General features: G+C 36.3%; 2 protein-coding genes across 5 annotated transcripts; one reads left to right on the top strand and one right to left on the bottom strand.

Annotated features, from left to right (window-relative positions):
• Positions 1 to 436: 436 nt before the first annotated feature.
• Positions 437 to 2,133, top strand: LOC107804325 (cysteine protease XCP1-like). Its single transcript, XM_016628202.2, has 4 exons — positions 437 to 943; positions 1,014 to 1,249; positions 1,512 to 1,652; positions 1,825 to 2,133. Exons 1-4 carry the CDS (start codon positions 475 to 477, stop codon positions 2,038 to 2,040), a joined length of 1,062 nt encoding a protein of 353 aa, XP_016483688.1. The 5' UTR covers positions 437 to 474; the 3' UTR covers positions 2,041 to 2,133.
• A 130-nt stretch (positions 2,134 to 2,263) lies between these two features.
• LOC107804336 (AT-hook motif nuclear-localized protein 10) lies at positions 2,264 to 11,257 on the bottom strand. 4 transcript variants are annotated; one of them, XM_016628223.2, is made up of 6 exons: positions 11,118 to 11,257; positions 10,221 to 10,725; positions 9,007 to 9,059; positions 5,231 to 5,362; positions 3,376 to 3,537; positions 2,264 to 2,870 (listed from the first exon to the last, which is right to left on the bottom strand). In XM_016628223.2, exons 2-6 carry the CDS (start codon positions 10,705 to 10,707, stop codon positions 2,634 to 2,636), a joined length of 1,071 nt encoding a protein of 356 aa, XP_016483709.1. In that variant the 5' UTR covers positions 10,708 to 10,725; positions 11,118 to 11,257; the 3' UTR covers positions 2,264 to 2,633. The 4 variants fall into 4 exon arrangements, with proteins under 4 accessions (XP_016483709.1, XP_016483722.1, XP_016483700.1 ...); XM_016628236.2 differs by having other exon boundaries at positions 10,233 to 10,725; XM_016628214.2 differs by having other exon boundaries at positions 11,038 to 11,176.
• Between the last annotated feature and the right edge of the window lie 6,535 nt (positions 11,258 to 17,792).

Below are 17,792 nucleotides of genomic sequence, written 5' to 3'. Positions count from 1 at the left end.
TTTTTTCAAATTTGCATAGACTGTATCATTTATTACTAACATTTCTTTTTATTTGGTTTGAGTGTATTGTACAATAAATTAACTGCCCAATCGAAGAGAAGATAATTAGTATCTGGATGCTAATGCCCTGTGCCCCCTAATCTCACAGAACCCTATGACCAACATACTCCTATGAATTATAAATTAGTATTACAAGTTAACTTCATAGTACTGAAGAGGACCATAATACAAGTCACAATATATAATAGCAATGCAACAATAGATTATAGTATAATATTACATGTTTAGTCAGACATTGAATCTTGAAATAATTAAACATGCTTTCACTTCAATCCAAAGCCAAAAAGCACCATCACCATGCTTTAAGTCTCCTACTACTACTTCTAGCTACTCCATCAAGAATTTTAACCCTATATAAACCCATGATCTCCTCCTCCATTTCTCAACATGCATCTCTATTACTAATTAATACAAATGGCTTCATTCTCTTTTTCCAAGTTGTCATTTCTTGCCTTGTTTTCCATATTATCTCTCGTGGCATGCACAACGTTTGCTCGCGATTTTTCCATCGTGGGATATTCCCCCGATGACTTGAACAGCATCGAAAACCTCATCAATCTCTTCGAATCGTGGATGGAGAAACACAGCAAGATTTATGAGAGCATCGAAGAGAAGTTGCATAGGTTTGAGATTTTCAGAGACAATTTGAAACACATTGATGAGAGGAATAAGTTGGTTAGTAACTATTGGCTTGGTTTGAATGAATTTGCTGATTTGAGCCATGATGAGTTCAAGAAGATGTATCTAGGACTCCAAGTTCAACATGAGAGATCAGAATCCTCTCCACAAGAATTCACCTATAGAGATTTTGTGGATTTGCCCAAGTCTATTGACTGGAGAAAGAAAGGTGCTGTGACTAATGTCAAGAACCAGGGCTCATGTGGTACGTACTGTAATTTTCAGTCATTTTAACATAAAATATTCTGACTGAAAAATGTGGAGTACTACTACAGGTAGTTGCTGGGCATTTTCAACAGTAGCGGCAGTAGAGGGAATAAACCAAATAAAGACAGGAAATTTGACATCCTTATCTGAACAAGAGCTCATCGACTGTGACACAAAATATAACAGTGGTTGCAATGGAGGCCTTATGGATTATGCTTTTCAATTTATTGTCTCCCAACGTGGTCTTCACAAGGAGGATGACTATCCTTATCTCATGGAGGAAGGCACTTGTGATGAAAAGAGAGTAAGTCAATAATCTAAATGTATAGTCAAACAAAGTTATTTGGTAACGGTCAATGTGAGGGCAAATTGATCCGACAACACAATTATCCCAAAAAAAAATACATATAGTCCTGGCAAGGATAATGGTACTTAATTCCAAGTGTTATTATGAACAATATATTGGAATATTCATTAAACATGCAAGGAGATCACGTGCGTTTTTAAATGAGATGATCACAATCTTTAAGTCATTAACAGAAGACATAATGTTATATGTTGATCAGGATGAAACTGAAGTGGTGACAATTGATGGATACCGTGATGTACCAGCCAATGACGAACAAAGTCTGTTGAAAGCTCTTGCAAACCAACCTGTGAGTGTGGCCATTGAGGCTTCTGGTAGAGATTTCCAGTTCTACAGTGGGGTAAAGTCCCTTCCCTTCTCACTTATACCTTTTTATTACTACAGTATATTGGTTACATCAGTGATATGAAGTTAAGATTATCTGTGAAAGAAAATTAACTTCCACCAAAAAAGAAGGAAGTTTTTTTTTTTTCTAACAACCAAACATGAGAAAATAACCTGGAATATGGTAGGGTGTGTTTGACGGGCATTGTGGAAGTGCATTGGATCATGGAGTGGCAGCAGTTGGATATGGATCCACAAAGGGGATGGACTACATCATTGTCAAGAACTCTTGGGGTCCCAAATGGGGAGAAAAGGGTTTCATTAGGATGAAGAGAAACACCGCCAAGCCTGCAGGAATCTGTGGAATCAACAAAATGGCTTCTTTCCCTATCAAAAAGAAGTGAAATTTTTTAATGTTGTTTTGTTTGTAATTTAAACATAATCTTCTCTTTGATTAATAAAGTACCAATATAGTGTGCCCCTTTCTTTCTTTGTTTCTTTATGATTCAATTGTCCCACTTTTAGTATTCAATATACTGTAGTTTATCCTTAGAAAATTTGAGAATTAAATGTGGCAAAAAAGGAATTGACAACCACAACAAAAAATGATTATATGCACTCTTCCAGTTTATAGAATTGCATCAAAATTCTAGATAATTTGAAGACAGATAATTTTGAAAGTCGTTCCTAGATAAAAATCCTAGCACTACATCCAGTGATCAATAGCAGCACATAACAAGAGCTGAACTAGAACAAGAAAATCAAACCATGTCCTATGCTTAAAACTAAATAAGAAAGCTAAATTAAAAAGACAGAAAATGCAGAATACCTAACACTTCTCACCACTACATGTTCAAAGCAAAAAGTGCCTTTGGTCCTTATTTCTGCAAAACTACAATTACACCGACTACATTATAACGAGCCCTCTGAGTGCTCAATGAATTAGTTGACAAGGAGTTCTGCCTCCGCATTGGTCAGGAAAGAGAGCAGGAAAAACTCATTTCCAAGGCATGCTAGACATTCCTTGCAGGTTACTGTTGGTGCATACTGGAGCACTCTGATTAAGGGGACTGCCTGGGCCGCCAGATGATTCACTAAGAGTCCCACGTGATGGTGAGCTACTGGCCCCCATCATACCACCAGGATTGGCATTCACGGGAGCAGGTGACGCCTCAAAATGGTTTGCTGATTTCGACTCTTTCCGGGCATCTGAAATGAAGCTACCAACGATAACCTGGAACAGAAGCCATTTAATTAGTTCCTGCGCCACATATCATTCTTAACACATATGCGACCTACATAAACAAATGGTAGTGTCAGCACAAGACCCCAGCCATTCACCTCTGCGATTATTAGGTCCTAGTCATACCTTTGGGTGCACCTTTTTTTTAAAATTTATATTGATATGGTAAACCTTACACAAAACTCGAGAGGTCAAAGGTAACTAGTGACAAAACAACTCAAGAGTAGGGATGATCCTTTTTTCTTAATTCCTTCCCCTCCCCCCCCCTCCCCGAGGGTTTGGGAATTGAGGAGTTTCCATTTGCAAGATACTAGATATTTTACTTAATCGAAGAAGATAAGAGATACTAAATGTATATAAACAGAATACTGAACGCATTCTTTTTTTCTCCTGCTCCCAATTAACACAGATACAGCAACAGTGCTTCATGATAAATGATTAAAAGATAGTACGCATGCTACATAAAGTACTCTTTGACACTCATGAGAAGGCAAACCTGGACTGGTGATGCAGCAGTTAGAACACCCGCCACACAACCCCCGAAAATTCGTCCATCAGATCCAGCTAATGATAGACTTAATCCACCTGTTCTGCTCCGTTGACCGCCAATTTCAGACAGCAGAAATGAACCAGATAGAGACAATATGTCAAACCGTCCCTACAGGAGGAAAAGGTCAGAAAAGCACTCAACATGATGTAACAATGCAAGGATAGACAATCCAAAAAGAGCGATTCAGAAGAGAAGATTTTTATCAGCAGATCTTTGAATTCGAGAAGAGACAATCAACTAATTTCAGGCACAGAATGAAATTGAAATCAAAAGAAAAAGATTAAAATAGTAAGAAGATGTGATCTCTCCAGTAAAATGATGAAAAATGGTAGCTTTTCTTTTTCATCTCTGTGTAATGTGCCTCTGTAACTAATATGAACTAAGCAAGAGTCCAGTAAAATCTTTCAATACAAGCAGATTTGTCAAAGGTGAAAAGCATAGAAAAGCACCACGATCTATTGAGGCTTTAAGCGCAAACAATTAAAGCGTGGCATTTAATTAAAAAAGGCACTAATAAATATAAAGATTAAAGATACATAAAAGTAATGCAAGAATAACTATAAGCACATACATTAGCTATTTGGACAAAGGACTTGAAAATTATAATTAGCTGAAATAAGTGGCGGAAAAACATGTAAAATAAGTCAAAAAACTATCAAGTTAGATATTAAGATGTAATTTTAGGAAAGCAATTTTAAGATTTTAGTAACCAGTTTTATTACAAAAACTCTTTCTCCTTATTCCTGACCACTAAAAATTCATTCATAACATTTTCTAAAGAAAAGATAAATTATCACTTTTGCCAACTTTATTTATTGCTGTCCTCGTAAAGACAGAGTGCATGGGAAATGAGACACATGTATTATTACCTTGGACTCTACACTAAAGCGTTCCTAGATGAGGAGAAGCGCCCAACATGGGCTTCAACTGCCTTCGCTTAAGAACACCTCGAGAGTGTCTTTACCAGCAGTAGATACAAAATCATATATGCTATGAGCTAATACAAATTCGGAGCAAATTTTCACGTATAAAGATATATCTCAGTTGATATACCTGAAAATAAAAAACTTGAGTACTTGTTTTTGCTAGAAGATCACTCAGGCGAATTTTAGAAAGCACCAACTAAGCAATTAAAGAAATGAGTGGCATAGTCTTAGAATCATTTCATAACCATTTGCAAGCAAAAAAACAAAAGGAAAATTGACTTTGTCAAAAAGAAAAAGAAAAAAGGAAAAACTGTTGAGTGGAAGCAGAACTTTCAAGAGGAACTTTTAGATCATTGGATCTCTATGAAGACAAGTTTCATGAAATGTCAGTTGTACAAATCAAGCAAATTACAGTACAAAGAACTTACACCATTATCAATCACAAAATTTAAAATGTTACACCTCATAATCTTTTCCAAAATCGTATCTTGTCTGGTTATTTTCTCAAACAAAAGAAACATTTGTCTCCTAACAAATAAATGGAAGAACTTTAGCACCAAGGGCTGTGGTGGATGGATGGGATCCTCCCCCCTTAACCAGAGGTCTCGAATTCGAGCCTTGGAATGGAGAAACCCCTGGTTGGGAGCGCTTCCCTCTTAATGGGCCCTATGATACGCGAACCAGGGTTAGTCGGATCAGTGGCTTCCGAATACCAGATGGTTAAACAAAAAAAAAACAGGAACTTTAATAAGGATGCAATATGGAACTTCCATTTCCTTTCTCTATAATATTGACTTGAGTGGACAGCAACAATTTTTAATCTAGTTGAGTGGAACATGAAATGCTAAAACAAGCAAGGATATTCAGAAGTAAACCTCATAGGTCGCAGTTCCACCCGATGTGGCAGCTTGCCTAAGCGTCACATTTGATATTGCACCACTGGCAGACAAGATGCAAACAGCCCTTGGACCATTCTGAGAAAATGACATTATTTTTGACGCCACATCCTGAAAATCAGATAATAAGGATCGGTGATAAAAAAATATAGCAGTTTTTTTTTATAAGGTATAAAAATTAAAAAAATTAAAAAAAATATAATATATATATATATAGCAGTTTAATATCTGCAAAACTATCAAAATATATGATATGCAGGTGACAAGGCATTAGCAAGAATCCAAAGTCAGAACAGGAATTCCAAGAGTCAAAACATTAACCGCATGAAGATATTTAGATCAGTATCATAAAAGAATTAGCACTATATTTGGTCGGGTGCTAAGAGGAGGGGTTTCAGGGCAACTGGGCAAGTAAAGGAGGGATAAAGGGCATTCCCCTTGTTTGGTTATAAAATAGAAGAGAGGAAAAGGTAAAAGTGAACGAGTATGCTACCCCCAATATCAGCTCTTTTAACCCCTCCATAAATGAAAAGAAATGAGAAAGTTTAATGCTTGTTTACTTTCCTTCAACTACCGAACAACTGGAGGGGAGAGTAAATACTGTTAAGTAGTCACCAAAAATAAATCATCCCTGAAGCTGAACCACATGCTCTACTCGTGTAAGAGAATGTTCAACTAAGAAGAAAAGCATAAATCTAGTATGTCTGTATCATGTTGCTGAATCATCTAAAAAATTACTTAAAAGGACAAGAAAGAAAGAAAAATAGTGTCAAATCAAGATTTCAGGGGCGAAAGATTGAAAGCAGCCAGAGAATTCGAGACATTGTACTCGAACTAGATGTCAAAGGACAACAAAAGATCAAATGGAAGCAGTTTTTAGAAGGGATGAATAGTTTTCCTCTTTAGCAAACTTACTTGTCTGTAAATAGAGAATAGAGGGACTATTAAGTAGTAAAAAAGGATGTTTCTACGTTCTTGGGTCTAGCTCTATAGTCCACATGAGCTAGAGAGGATGTAATTAACTATACTGGTAGAATAAAGCTTTTGATTATTTGACCCCAAAAAAAAAAAGAGATGTATCCAATTAATCAACAGCGGATATATTCATGACTCCAAAAATACCTATGGAGCTGAATCAACAATGTAACCAATTAATCATCAGAGGATATATTTATAACTACCTATGAGTTAAATCAACAGATATTTCTGGTGTTCGGCAATGGCCAAGTTGGCAATTAATATTATCCAATATGATTGTTCATATTTGAGCTTAAGAGCAGTGTCTTTAAAAGACAATGTCCATGGAGCAATTAAGAAGCAAGAAGCTATGTGCATGCTTCGAAGCTCACAGTTTATCAATAACATGAATTACCTAATGTAGGATTTAGTATTTATAACATCAAATTGTAACTAAAATCACTAATTGAGCATCCAGCACGCAATAAATGACAATGCAAATCTAACAACTTTTTTTATTAATAAGGTCAAGTATGATGCAAATTTAACAACTAAACCAAATACCTTCATATATAATTTAGCAATGATTAATTTCAATTACAAAGTTATATCCAGCGAATAGACACTTCTCGCTGGATCACGTTGCCCCTCGCTGTCTGTAGCGCCTGCTTCTCCTAAACGGTTTGAATCATCCCATTTCTTTAAGCGATCAGATGACTTTTAATGACACTGGCTTAAAGTATCTTTTCCCAAAAGTTAATGGATTTGAAACTCAATAAACTTTTACTGAAATGTTCAAACCATACAAGGCAAAATCTTTTTTAAGGGTATGTTAGTCATTTTAATTCAAAGTTATGCCCATTTACTAGGGATGCAATTATCTGTAGAAATTCCTTTTTGAAACACATTTTTCACAATTTATTCTTCATATTGGTAATATAAATCTTGTTACCAAAGTGACTTGCAATCAGTGATAAATTTGAGGCCATCATCTGAAAGCAGAGGAACCCAAACAAAAAAAAGGACAGCATCCAGATATGTGGTTACAGACATGATAATTACTTCTTGAAATCTGTATTGATTGTGCTAAATTTTCAGATTTTAATCAACAATCATCTTAATTTCCTAGTCGTGATAGAGTTGAGATAGGAAAATATGCAGCTTAAACCAAGTTTTTGCCACATTCTATTCTTTATTGAAGTTTCCTTTTCACAACTCATTTCCGAAGATATTGTCCATGACTGTCAACCAAGTCAACTTCTACCAAATTTTTTCCGAGATTTGAATGTCTTTTACTTACTTTTCTTTTTCTGGATAAGGTCAAGAGCTACAGTAGGGGTGCGGTTTGGGAGGCCTGCACGAGCTAGTTCTGGCAAAGCAGACAATATCAATGCTAGCCAGCCTATAACCCCTCCATAAATTCTTGCATCACAGGTTCATGGGCACAGCAGACAGCTCTTACCGCGCTTTCTTTTCCTTACTAATCAGCTTAACGCGAGCCAAAAGCTATACTGATTTGGTACAATTGCTGAAAGACTAGTCAATGTCACTTTAGGCGCACTTAATAAGAAAAAAGATCCTCTTTCCCCTTCTTTTGCCCCCTAGCTCCTGGTGATCCATTCAATTATGTACCTCCTCCCTCAACCATAGTTCACTTTTGCAGATATTATGGAGTTTCTGTAAGTCAATATTGAATTAGGAGAACTTTTGTTTTTTTATAACCGACAAATCCACGAGGGCTAGTGGCGGTGGATCAGGGGCGGGCCCCTCTAAAATTAGGAGAATATTTGTTGTGCTAAACTTAAGTAATGCTTAGAGCTTGCAAAGAAAATTAAAACATAGAAAAAGAAAAATTAAAATGGAGATAACATCAGACTTTGACATTGAACTTTCTGAGGACGTTCTATCATTGTAATCGGTCCTTTTACCTAATTAAGACACACAGCGTTCCAAGTTATCAATATTGTAAGCCTATGTCAAATTGTTGGTAAGTGATGCAAAGTAAAGACAGGAGTATATTGTTTAATAATCACCGTCCCATTTTTTTTGTAAGTACTCTATTGCCTATTTTATACGACATCATTACTATTTGAAAAGTCAAATATTTGCTTCTTTGAGAACAACTGATTCAAACTGTTTCTAAATTTTTTATTAATCCTAATTGTACTTTCCGTAGTAGATCTAAAGCGTAAATTTTCCTTTTGAAAAAATTAAACGAAATAAATGTCAGAACTGAGACCGAAAATTACTAGTAGATGAATGAAACCTCGTATTCCAGACCTTGTAACTCGTTTTTTGTGATTATTGGAGCACTCGATATGGACTTCTCACCGAGTTCACATAACACACTATATTGAGCACTTTTACCTTTTTAGAATTTTATCTTTTGGGAGAGGACAAAGTTTTGTTCTCTCTTTATTTTGTTCTTTACTGGTTTTATTTGGGCAGCATTTTCTTTTTAAAAAAAATTAATATTGAGCACTTACTCTTTTGGGCTTATGAGAAAGAAGGAATATTCCTTTAATAGCAAGTGCCAGCTCTACATTAATAGGCGACTCCAAGGACTTAGTAAGGGCCAGAGGTCAACCAGCTTCTCACCTTTCCTAAAGCAAACTCTCAGATATCATGAGAATGAAACTGAATTATGACAGCAAAATTAAGATAGAATAGTTGTAACCAATCCATAAGAATCCTCGCTATTCCCTTTTAGAATTTCGCTAAAACTGAAATGCACTTCAAGCTAAAGTCAAGATGATCTAAACAACCTTCAAAGTAAATACAAAGGCTAAAGAAGTAACCTCTCCAGTTTTCACAGTGATAATATGTGGTGTGAATCCAAATCCTGTCGATCCTGCAATCAGAAGATGACTCTGAGAAGTTCTCTGGATGATGGTAGATGAAACAATGCAGGATAATTGGGAATATTATTATACAGGCCAAGTGCAACATGTATGGGGACCTCCCCACCCCACCGACCCCCCAAAATAATAAAAATAAAAAAGAAAAAGAAAGAAAGGATCGGAAAACCCTCATCTATCTACTACTATTACATATGACCCAAGAGCATTCATGAAAATGCAGATTAATTATTTCAGCGGACAGAAATATCTAATATAAATTTAAGAAACGACGGAATCAGTTGCAAAACTCTTAAGTAAATAAAAAATAAAAAAATCTTTAGCTAATAAGAAAAAGGACGCCAATGAATGAAAAAAGGGAACTCTATAAAATTTATATTTACAAGTTACAATACCCAAAAAGAAAATCCAGAGCAATAAAACACCTTTTTTGAACTCTATGAAAAAGACTTTTTGCATGTTAAATGTTTAGACATAAGGTAAATCATTCAGTAATAGTTCCCTCTTTAATATTTGCAGAAAGATGGGAAAAGAAAGAGAAAGATAAAATCAAACATAAAAGACATACTTGTAATAATCAGTATTGCTAAGGTCATCAATAAACTATCAGAGCCCAGAGGGTACATTGGTAAATCCCCCCTTCTGTAAGATTCTGAAGTCAGTTCAGTGCAGATCCACTGATCCAAAGACCCAAGTCCAGCTTTCTTTACGAATTATAATACTATAAAATATGAGCTTCTGTGTGCATGTCTCCTAACGGCTAACAGATCAAAAATGATCCACTGCTTTGAAAATAAATATTATGACAACTATGCCTCAGTAGCAAACTAAATACTATTTTGGACATATATACAACACTGAAAGCAAATAACAGGTCAAAAAAATGTTTGCCTACAGAATCTTAGAATCACAAACATTCTATATCCTGCCACACGCGAAAAATGTTGATAAATAAACCAATATCAATATCAACTATTAGGAAATGAGTTTAAGTTCTATATGTTATGGCGCAATCATATCATTTATTAGATAAACAAGTAAATCTATACATTAATTGTTAATCTCCGTAAAAATGGCAACTGTGCACTGCTAGCCTAAAAAAATTATACCACGTTAAAACAATATACTGGTAGTGTAAGTAAATTGTACATAACTTGAATCTTTACCAAAAGAGTTGTCCATTTGTTGCTTTTTGCTTGAACCAGGGGGTCTCCCTCTAGCTTTCTTCGAAGAAGTAGGCGATGCGGGCCCCGCAGAGAGAGCTTGAGCAGCTGAAGAAGTAACCGGCTCTTGGGGCGACAAGCTGCCAGCGGCGGCGACGGACGGCGAATTCACACCTAATGCCATGGACCCATCCGGCCCGTATTTCCTCGGCCTTCCTCTCTTCCGTTTCATCTGCTCCGACGAATTACTGTTCAAGTTTTGCAACACCACAGCGCCGGCTCCGGCAGAAACTTCAGCCGGTGGGTACGGAGGCGGCGAAGTTGAAATCGGCGGGAACACTGCCGTACTGTCGCCGCTGTAACCCAAGTGCATGTTCTGAGCCACCGGCGTCGTAGCCGGAACGTTCGCCGGCGAATTTTGAACACCGGCGACGGTAAAGTGATCTCTACTCGTCATTAATGTCTCAGATACCGACATTTTTCATCGGAATTGTCACTGTAAAAACGAAAATTACAGTTCCGAAGTTAAAAACCCTAGAAAAACTCGTCAGTTTTAAACCCTAACCCTAGAAATTCAACTGAAAAAAACACCAGAAATTTGCTAAAGTAATCAGTTTTGCCTTAAACCCTCCAAATGTTGCAGAATTTTTTTCAAAATCTTTAGCAGATCAAGCAAAAAAAAAAAAAAAAAAACTTAAAAAAATTAAAATAAATAAAGTATTAGTTGTTTTTCTTTAAAAAAAAGGTTACAGAAAAATATCTGAAAATTCAAATTCAAATAAATAAGAAAGAACGTGAATTTTCTTACCGAGAAGAGAAGAATAAAGAAAATATATTTAGGGTTAGAGAAGAGCAAAAGAAATTGAAATGGCTTTTTCTGAGAAATACCTGAGAATTAGAAATATAACTTTTGGTTTTTTTTCTTTAATTTCCGTATGTCATACGACGTTGATTCAAAATTTAGAAATAAAATAAAAAGGTGAGAAAAGGGGAAAAGGGCAGGTAGAAAAAGGTAAGGCCAAAAACAGTCTCGTACAATATAATTATAGATTGCATTTAATTCCAAGATCCTCCTTTTTTTCAAATTCATCAATATATGGACACGTGACCTCTTCCTTCCCATGGTTTTATTTTATTAATCTTGCCTAGTTGTGAAAAATCTCATTCTACAGATTATATGCTCAATCTCTTAATCAAAATAAAAAAAGAATAATATGCAATAATACTTTTGGTTTGGTGTAAATATCGAGTACAAATAATTATTTTTCCCTAATTAGATCATGCCATTTATATTTATTATTGTTTATCATAAAATTTAACCTTGCCAACATAAATTGACAAGATCTAATATAGGGTAACTGATTGAAATATTTCATGTAGTTAGTCTCAATAAGACGGAGTAGATTTACTGACACGGATAATATCAAAGAATTAAAAAAGAAAGAATCTTTAATTTGGCAAAATTTAAAAACTCCTTTTGTGGGAGTATTGCACAAAAAGAGGCACAAGATTGAAAAATAATCCATTAGTGTTTTTCCTTTTTGGAGTGAAATACTTTACAATTCAAAAAAAGCTGTAAAACAGTAGTAATAGCTTCTTGTGATTGATCTTTTCTTCCTCAATCCTCAGTTCATCTATGTTTTCTTCCTCTGTCCTCACCAATCTAGAAAATTTGTGATAAAGGGTATATCCTTTGTTGGACTTTAAGTCATTGGGCTTTAAAAGAGAAGAAGTGTGAATTGGAAATGAAGGGAAATAAAATGGAGGGAAAATAAAAATTTGAAGAAGTGAACTTTTGTCTTGCACTTTGTCCCTCATTGGTGAGAGACAATCACATTTATGTGTTTATATATATATTCACTTCTTAAAGCTCTTAAAAGGAGTTGAAGAGAATGAACTCTCGCGCCGTCATCGTCGCTCGCTCGGCTTCGGCTTTGGATTTGGATTTGGATAATGATCGATAAGATTATTTTTGGACAAAATTTATTTAATTATTTAATAATTAATTAAATGCCAAATCACTGCTGAACGTTTAGAGGGCCTCACTGGCCGCGGTTCTGCCGCGACCGCGGTAGAATCGCGGCAGTCAGATTCAGAGAAGCTCTCTGGCCGCGGTTCGGCCACGATCGCGGTAGAACCGCGGCATGCCGCGTATTTTCTAAAAAGGCACCTTTCCAGACACCTCTTCTGATATTTGCCTATAAATTCTGAGGCAAGGCTGCATCTTCCAGAGACGAAAAAGACTCTAGAACTTCTTTCTTTCTGAATATACTGCATCCTAATTCGCAGTCTCTCTCTCTCAAATTCGTAAGTGTGATTTTGCTCCGTTCTTTGAGTTCGTTGGTATCCTGCAGTTTGTATTGCCACTGTTGCAGGAAGGTTTATTCCGTTTTATCCTGGGAGGATTTAATCCATTACCTTGGCAACGTGTGAGGGGGTTAAAATTCCTTAAGGACGCACAAGAAAATTGTGGACTCGGAATATTTCTGATTCTTTACTATTTTATATATTTCTTTATTCTTCTAACAGTTTCCTGAATTTTGTTTTAACTCAGTCACATTCACAAGCTTAAGGAATTTTATTTTATTAATGTTTCTGTGTTGATTATTAAATTATTTTCTTTATACTTTGTTGGAGACTAAAGCCTTGTTACTTTCTACTCCTATAATTGTTTATGTCTGGTTTAAAGTACATAAAAACTTTGCCGGAATAATTAACGTACGGGTTTGAAGTATATAAAAACTTCACCATTGTTACGTGTTGTATGGTTAGTTTGGTATTCAGTTTGAAGATATCAAAAACTTCACTGATTAACAAGTTCTGTATTGTTTTCAACTTTACAGAAATATGACGAATGAAAACCAAACTAATGGAAGTGTTGCGGGAACGGTTGCTGCTGTTACAAGCCGTTCTACTCCTGCTCATGCTATGGCACCGGCAGAAAAACCCGAAAAGTTTTTCGGGATTGACTTCAAACGTTGGCAAATGAAGATGCTCTTCTATCTTACTACGTTGAGTTTGCAACGTTTCATCAAGGAGGATCCTCCGGTCATGGCTGAAAATACTCTGGTATGATGAACGGCTTGTTGTAACTGAAGCATGGAAACATTCTGATTTCTTGTGCAAAAACTACATATTGAGTTGTTTGGAAGATGGCTTGTACAATGTCTATAGTGTCATGGAAACTTCAAAAGCATTATGGAATGCACTAGAGAAGAAGTACAAGACTGAGGATTCCGGACTTAAGAAATTCGTGGCTGCAAGGTTTTTGGATTTCAAGATGATTGACACTAGGTCCGTCATAACTCAAGTCCAAGAATTACAAGTCATTGTGCATGACCTCCTTGCTGAAGGTATGACCTGAATCAATAATTTTATTAATAAGATTTATCTTATTATGAATTATGAATTTGTTATTGAAGGTATGGTCATAAATGAGGCCTTTCAAGTCGCTGCTTTCATTGAAAAGTTACCTCCGTTGTGGAAGGATTTTAAGAACTATCTTAAACACAAGCGGAAGGAGATGACACTAGAAGACTTGATTGTTCGTCTGAGGATAGAAGAAGACAACAAAAATGCTGAAAAGAAGTCACGTGGAAACTCGACAATAATGGGGGCAAACGTTGTTGAGGAGGCGCCACAAAATAAGAAGAGGAAGAAGGCTTCCGGACCAAAGAATTACCCAAGCAGGAAAAAGTTCAAGGGTAATTGCCACAACTGTGGAAGATCTGGGCATAAAGCCGTGGATTGTCGTGCGCCCAAGAATGATAAGAAGAAAAAGAATCAAGCTAACATGGTTGAAGATGAAATGGAGGACTTATGTGCCATGTTGTCTGAATGCAATTTGGTAGGAAATCCAAAAGAATGGTGGATAAATTCTGGAGCCACCCGCCATGTTTGTGCTAACAAGGAGTTATTTTCTTCTTATGCCCCCGCAGGACCCGACGAGACAATCTTCATGGGAAATTCATCTACGGCCAAAATTGAGGGAGTTGGCAAGATTGCGTTGAAGATGACGTCGGGAAAAATAGTGACTCTAAATCAAGTCCTCCATGTTCCAGAAATTCGCAAGAATCTTGTGTCTACCTCACTTCTTGTCAAGAATGGATTCAAATGTATTTTTGTTTCTAATAGTGTTGTACTTAGTAAGAACGATGTATATGTAGGAAAAGGTTACCTAAATGAGGGCCTTTTTAAGCTAAATGTAATAGCAGTTCCTATCAATAAAGTGAATGTTTCTTCTTACTTACTTGAGTCAAACACTTTATGGCATTCGCGTTTAGGTCACGTAAACTTCAAAACATTGCGGAAGATGATAAATCTAGAAGTATTGCCAAAATTTGATTGCATTAATTCCAAATGTCAAATATGTGTGGAATCAAAGTATGTTAAGCATCCTTATAAGTCCGTTGAAAGGAATTCAAGTCCTTTAGACTTAATTCACACAGATATTTGCGACATGAAGTCAACACCATCACGCGGTGGGAAAAAGTATTTTATTACTTTTATTGACGATAGCACGAGATACTGCTATGTTTATTTACTTAATAGTAAAGATGAGGCAATTAATGCTTTCAAGCAATACAAGAGTGAAGTTGAAACGCAACTAAATAAAAAGATCAAAATGATAAGAAGTAATAGGGGTGGCGAATATGAAACTCCTTTTGAAGTAATTTGTTTGGAAAATGGCATTATTCACCAAACAACTGCCCCTTACTCTCCACAATCTAATGGAATTGCGGAGAGGAAGAATCGAACATTGAAGGAGATGATGAATGCATTGCTAATAAGTTCTGGCTTACCACCGAACTTGTGGGGGGAAGCTATACTTACAGCTAACCGGATAATCAATCGTGTACCTCATAGTAAAACACAGTCCATTCCTTATGAAAAGTGGAAAGGAAGGAAGCCTAGCTTGAAATACTTCAAAGTGTGGGGGTGTTTAGCTAAGGTACAAGTTCCTAAACCTAAAAGAGTTAAGATAGGTCCAAAAACGGTTGATTGTGTGTTTATTGGATATGTAACCAATAGCAAGGCATATCGTTTTCTGGTTCATAAATCAGAAAATTCTGAGATTCACATTAATACGATAATAGAATCAGATAATGCTGAATTCTTTGAAACTATTTATCCGTATAAAAAGGAAAGTGAAGTGACCTGCCAAAAGTCAAAACGACCTCGGGAGGAAATAACAGATGGTATGCCTAATGAAGAAAATCCAAGAAGAAGTAAACGTCAAAGGATATCTACTTCATTTGGTTCAGATTTTCTGACTTTTCTGTTAGAAAATGAGCCTCGTACCTTCAAGGAAGCAATGTCTTCCTCAGAAGCACAATATTGGAAAGAAGCTGTCAATAGTGAAATAGAATCTATATTGAGCAACCATACCTGGGAATTGGTTGATCTTCCTCCGGGTAACAAAACGTTGGGTTCTAAATGGATTTTCAAGAAGAAAATGAAAGACGATGGTACTATTGACAAATACAAGGCAAGACTTGTTATCAAAGGATTTAGATAACGAGAAGGTCTTGACTATTTTGACACATACTCGCCGGTAACAAGAATTACATCTATTCGGATGCTAACAGCGTTAGCCGCCTTGTATGGTCTTCAAATCCATCAAATGGATGTAAAAACAACCTTCTTAAATGGTGATCTTGAGGAAGAAATTTACATGAACCACCCTGAAGGGTTTGTGGTTCCGGGAAAAGAAAAGAAGGTGTGTAGACTTGTTAAGTCTCTTTATGGATTAAAACAAGCACCCAAATAATGGCATGCGAAATTTGACCAAACAATGTTGTCAAATGGTTTTAAGATTAATGAATGTGATAAGTATGTTTACATTAAGAACGTTCAAAATCATGTAGTCATTGTTTGCTTATATGTTGATGATATGCTAATAATGAGCAAAGACATTGCCGACATTCAAGCTACTAAGCGTATGCTTGCTAGTAAGTTTGATATGAAAGACTTAGGAGTTGCCGATGTAATTCTAGGAATTAAAATCCAGAGGACTCCTCAAGGTCTAGCTTTGTCTCAATCACATTACGTGAAAATGGTACTTGAAAAATTCAAACACTTGGAATTTAGAAGTGCAAGGACTCCAATTGACTTAAACCATCATCTAATGAAGAATAAAGGCGAAAGTATGTCTCAATTGGAGTATGCTCGTGTGTTGGGAAGTCTAATGTACATCATGAACTGTACACGACCCGATATAGCTTGTGCAATAAGTAAACTTAGTCGATTCACAAGTAATCCCAACAAGCATCACTGGGTGGCTATGAAACGAGTTCTGGGATATTTGGAGTATACCCAAGACTACGCTTTGCACTACAATAAATATCCTACGGTTATTGAAGGATATAGTGATGCTAATTGGATAACCGGCTCATCAGAAACAAAGTCCACAAGTGGATACGTGTTTACTGTTGGTGGAGGAGCAGTATCTTGGAAGTCTTCCAAACATACATGTATCGCTCGCTCTACAATGGAATCAGAGTTTATAGCATTGGATAAAGCCGGTGAAGAAGCTGAATGACTTCAGAATTTTTTAGAAGACATTCCGTTCTGGCCAAAACCTGTGGCTCCTATTTGCATACATTGCGATAGTGAGGCTGCAATAGGATGGGCAGGGAGCGTTATGTATAACGGAAAGTCTCGTCATATACGACGAAGACATAATACCGTTAGACAACTACTTTCTAGTGGAATTATCACTATTGATTATGTAAGATCAAAGGATAATGTTGCACATCCACTTACAAAAGGCTTAACTAGAGAGGGAGTTGAGAAATCATCTAAGGGAATGGGACTATGACCGAGGACAAGTCAACATGGCGGTAACTCTACCTAAAATTTTGGATGTTCCGAGATCTAGGTTCAAGGAGCTCAAACAAAGTTGTGATTGACCGGTTCAACATTGTCAAAACAAAATCTTTGGTCCATTCTCGTGATGAAGACAATGTTCAGTAACAAGGATAGAACTTTATACGTTCTTTAATGATTACCTAAGTTTGATGAGGTATTTATCAAATAATGTCAATCTAAGGGATTACACGTTTAGGAATCACCTATGTAAGTGTGAAGAAGAAGCCGCTTCAATGAGAATTCTGTAAGGCCAATTCTCTACGCACTTATGAAACCAGGCGGTGTTCATGGCTAAAACGAACACAACAATGAGAACCAAAAGACGGTTAAGGGTTGGTTGTGTGACATATGGCTGTCTAGGTATACACTAAAAGTTCGACGGTTCAAAGATATCAAATCTACCGATTGACCGAGTATATCCGACATATGTTCACTACGGAAAGTTCAAAGGGAAACCTACTTATCCAGATGCAATTAATCCTTACTTGCAAAATCACATAGCTTTCATCTATGATCTTTCTTGATACAACCATTCCCATTCATGTGGGGGATTGTTGGACTTTAAGCCATTGGGCTTTAAAAGAGAAGAAGTGTGAATTGAAAATGGAGGGAAATAAAATGGAGGGAAAATGAAAAATTTGAAGAAGTGAACTTTTGTCTTGCACTTTGTCCCTCATTGGTGAGAGACAATCA

This window comes from Nicotiana tabacum, chromosome 20, assembly GCF_000715075.1.
Source record: "Nicotiana tabacum cultivar K326 chromosome 20, ASM71507v2, whole genome shotgun sequence".
Classification (NCBI taxonomy): domain Eukaryota; kingdom Viridiplantae; phylum Streptophyta; class Magnoliopsida; order Solanales; family Solanaceae; genus Nicotiana; species Nicotiana tabacum.
Note: the sequence above shows the minus strand (reverse complement) of the source record. Positions and strands in the feature narration are given on the sequence as shown.

Excerpts from the sequence above, each read along its gene's own strand:
- LOC107804336 (XM_016628223.2), bottom strand. The coding sequence starts at position 10,707 with ATGTCGGTATCTGAGACATTAATGACGAGTAGAGATCACTTTACCGTC. Across the intron at positions 3,538-5,230 it reads GTGGAACTGCGACCTATGAG|GGACGGTTTGACATATTGTC; the intron begins GTTTACTTCTGA and ends TTCCTCCTGTAG. Across the intron at positions 2,871-3,375 it reads CTGCTGCATCACCAGTCCAG|GTTATCGTTGGTAGCTTCAT; the intron begins GTTTGCCTTCTC and ends CTTCTGTTCCAG.
- LOC107804325 (XM_016628202.2), top strand. The coding sequence starts at position 475 with ATGGCTTCATTCTCTTTTTCCAAGTTGTCATTTCTTGCCTTGTTTTCC. Across the intron at positions 944-1,013 it reads CAAGAACCAGGGCTCATGTG|GTAGTTGCTGGGCATTTTCA; the intron begins GTACGTACTGTA and ends GTACTACTACAG. Across the intron at positions 1,653-1,824 it reads ATTTCCAGTTCTACAGTGGG|GGTGTGTTTGACGGGCATTG; the intron begins GTAAAGTCCCTT and ends GGAATATGGTAG.